The sequence below is a fragment of the Loa loa genome (assembly GCF_000183805.2).
Source record: "Loa loa unplaced genomic scaffold supercont3.219, whole genome shotgun sequence".
In the NCBI taxonomy this organism is placed as follows: Eukaryota; Metazoa; Nematoda; class Chromadorea; order Rhabditida; family Onchocercidae; genus Loa; species Loa loa.
This window is the reverse complement of record NW_018108399.1, coordinates 37,257-40,501: the sequence shown is the minus strand read 5'-3', so window position 1 is coordinate 40,501 and position 3,245 is coordinate 37,257. Positions and strand designations below refer to the sequence as shown.

The following is a 3,245-nucleotide window of genomic DNA, read 5'->3' as shown; positions in this document are numbered from 1 at the left end:
AGGACAGTGTTGATTAGAGTGAAATATTAATGCAAAATTATGCAGGAAAGAGTTCGAGAGTAAAAGAAATAGTGTGATGCTTTGGAAAAATCGAAGATTTCCGGGTGTTGGAACTGTCAAAATTTGGGGAATCTTATTATGTAATGTAATGTGACAGCATTGATCAAGGAAAGATGTTTGTAGGTGAAAAGATGATAGTGACTGATAAATATTACGAGATATCATTTGTTGCTTAATGGTAGGTTGAGAACAATTAATAACAATAATGAACGATAATTGAGATTGCGCGTAAGCGTAAAGTAGTTGAGTTGGGGTTGGAGTATAATTGAGTAATTGAGCTGAGTAACTGAGTTGGAATATTTAAGAATGCTTTACTGCTAGAGAAAAGAAAGAAAATTTTATTTACTGATTTCACGATCTTAAAGAATCCGGTCGTCATACGTATTTTGGTTTTATTAAAGATGTTATAGATGTAACTTGGCTGAGTAAATTTTTTTTTTATTGATGTTGGGCTTAGCAGGAAAATTTTAGTTCAGATCTGAAAATGATCATCTTTTGCTGAAGAGAGAAGTGAAGAGTTTTCCTTTTATACTGAATTGATAGGATTGATGTCAGTGAAGAGATTGCCGAGTGGTTTTACAATTTTTGTGGAATAAATCATCTGCGGTAGGCAAAAAAATAAGATGTAAAGGTCACTCTGTTTCCAGAATAGCTTTTGCCAGTGTAGTCAATTGTATTCATTAGTTATGAGTAATCATTAAATGATGCAGCTAATATAACAATTTATCAGTAATTAATGCATGCAGTAAGATTTTTACAAAGGGATCTCACTAATAATCGATAATGGTTGAACAGCAAGTATAGTGAACATACTTGCTGTTCTCCGTAGTTGTAGCCATTACCGAGTTATCACCATCAAAGAGTAACTTATGACAAATATCAATATCTATAGCAGGTATTGTTAATACAAAAATTTGTTAGCAACAAAGGCGTGCAGCAAAATAGTGTTGCAACAAATATAAGGAACATCCATCTAAATCCAACAGTTTGGATAACTGTAGCGATTTTACATAAATACCTAACAATAATAATAATACCAAATTATGGTTGATATCTCTTCGGCATTTTTCTCTTTTATTTCTGATTATTGTCATTTCCGAAATATATGGTTGTTTTTTCCTCCTTTTTTTAATTGAACAAAAAGTAGACTGCAAAGCATCAGATGACAGGAATTATGCGAACAAATCCGTCGAACTGTTCCACGTTTGTAATCCATTCGACAGAGGTGTTTGTTACATTTCTTGCCATTCATTTTTGATGCTTTCCGGATCGTCAAATCTGAAAAGGAAGTTCCTCAGTTTTATTTTGGACCAAATTCTAAAGTTAATTTCTAGATTTGAGTAAAGTCTTAACTATAATTTCAGGTGTAATGGTCATTGCTAATGGCGGACATCCCAGAAGATGTGAAACTTGAACAACTGTTAGAGTTGAGAGAGCAATTACGGGAGCAAATCGATCAGCTTAATGCGAACACTCCTTTGGAATCATCTAACAACATGCGAAAAATATCCAAGTATCGTCATCCTAACAGATACCAAGCAGGAGCTGTCAATAAAGTTGAAAAACGCCCCAGTTCTTGGACAGTGGATGGTTGCGCTAACGATAAAATTGCAAAGGTCTTGCTTCCAGGCCGTGCGGAAGATGAAAGAAATGATCAGCCCAGTTGCAGTGGTGTGATGAAAAAATCGGATGGGAAAAATCATGGTACTTGGATTCTAGACATTCCGGCAAAATATGGCCAGGATTTGCGTGAGTGTCCCTTTCGACATAAATCGGTGTTATCATCGGATATAACTGACACGGAAGGAAATGAGCCAAAGAAATTCAGCCTGCATTCGGGAATTGATGAAATGACTACAAACGAAGTGCCAAAAACTGAAACTGTTCGCACTACAAAGATTGATGACATACCGGTATTATTTATTTGCTCAATTCGATCCACTTTTTCACCTTCACTGTTTGATAATCCTCTGTCCATAATAAGTAATATAATATGGAAGATGAGTCCCAGTAAAATAGAATGTAGTGGGTAACATTCAAAAAATTAAAATATTTTTTTTCTTATGAATCTGCGATGATATTTGTACTGTGATTTAGACTCTTCTAGAATTTTTCCACATTCTTCTTTTTTTTGCCATCTTTCCATTTCCTTAAGCACTTCTGGTAACAGAAGTAATCTCATTCTGCACCAGTTGTTGGATTTCCCAATTCCATTTTTACTGCGTGTTCCCCAGTATCATGACATTTACAGTTTCAGATGGAAGAGAGAATGGAAGAAATCTCACTGAGTGCTTTAATAGGTTCAATGAAAAATGAAACCGGAAAGGTTCGTTTGTTCTTGTTATTTCATTAGAAACCATCATCATGATTTCTATTATTTTTTCCTTGAGAAGGAGTTTCAGCTCATATTTTGTTATACTACTGTGTGTACTTTTCATGGCAAAACAAATTTTGTTGCGCATCCTTAACAATAAAAGAAGAGTATTTTGCAAAAGATATGCATAACCAATAAGGAAGGTGTCGCTGAAGAACTGGTATATCCATAGGAATTATTGTTTGAAATATGAATCAAACCATAAATCAGATTTAAACTCTTTAGCATTGTTGAGGCAATTAAAAGAATCGGGGGAAATTTCCTTGAATCACTCATAGAATTTGTATAAAAACAGTCGTTTAAATGTTTGAAACAATTCAGTTCATTTTAATTCCTGATATGAGGGTCAAAAGAAGGCACGGAAGAAAAAAAGAGAAACAAATAAGGGATCTCAAACAGTCTCAGCACATTCCGTCGATCATTTATTTTTGCAGACGTTTTGGGTCGGAATTTTGATATCCATTACTTGGATCCTAATTTTGGGAAAAACTTCTGTTTTCGATCATTTTTTCATATTAATTCAGTTCGTTTTGATTTTTGATTCTTAATAATTTTGTTCGGTTTTTCTGAAATAAAATTTCAGGACGAAGGAAGCAGCGCTGTTATTGTCCAGACAGGAAATGCCGTCTCATCAAAGATTACCGAAAACAGTTTTACCATTTTTCCTGAAAAATTAGTGCCTCTACCACCGCCACCACCTCCACCTCTTCCCGCACCATCATTACCACCGCCACCACCACTATGCCAATTTTTGCCGTCAAATGAAATGAACTTAACAAATAATGAGACTGCATTACTGGAAGAGCAGCAA

General features: G+C 34.8%; 1 protein-coding gene across 1 annotated transcript in view; it reads left to right on the top strand.

Moving 5' to 3' along the window:
• Positions 1-1,418: 1,418 nt before the first annotated feature.
• Positions 1,419-3,245, top strand: part of LOAG_18183 (WW domain-containing protein) — a 9,360-nt gene continuing 7,533 nt past the window's right edge. The window contains exons 1-2 of the mRNA XM_020450849.1: positions 1,419-1,973; positions 2,312-2,386. Coding sequence (XP_020305424.1) covers positions 1,443-1,973; positions 2,312-2,386 — 606 coding nt within the window. The 5' untranslated portion in view covers positions 1,419-1,442. The remainder of the gene's footprint in view (positions 1,974-2,311; positions 2,387-3,245) is intronic.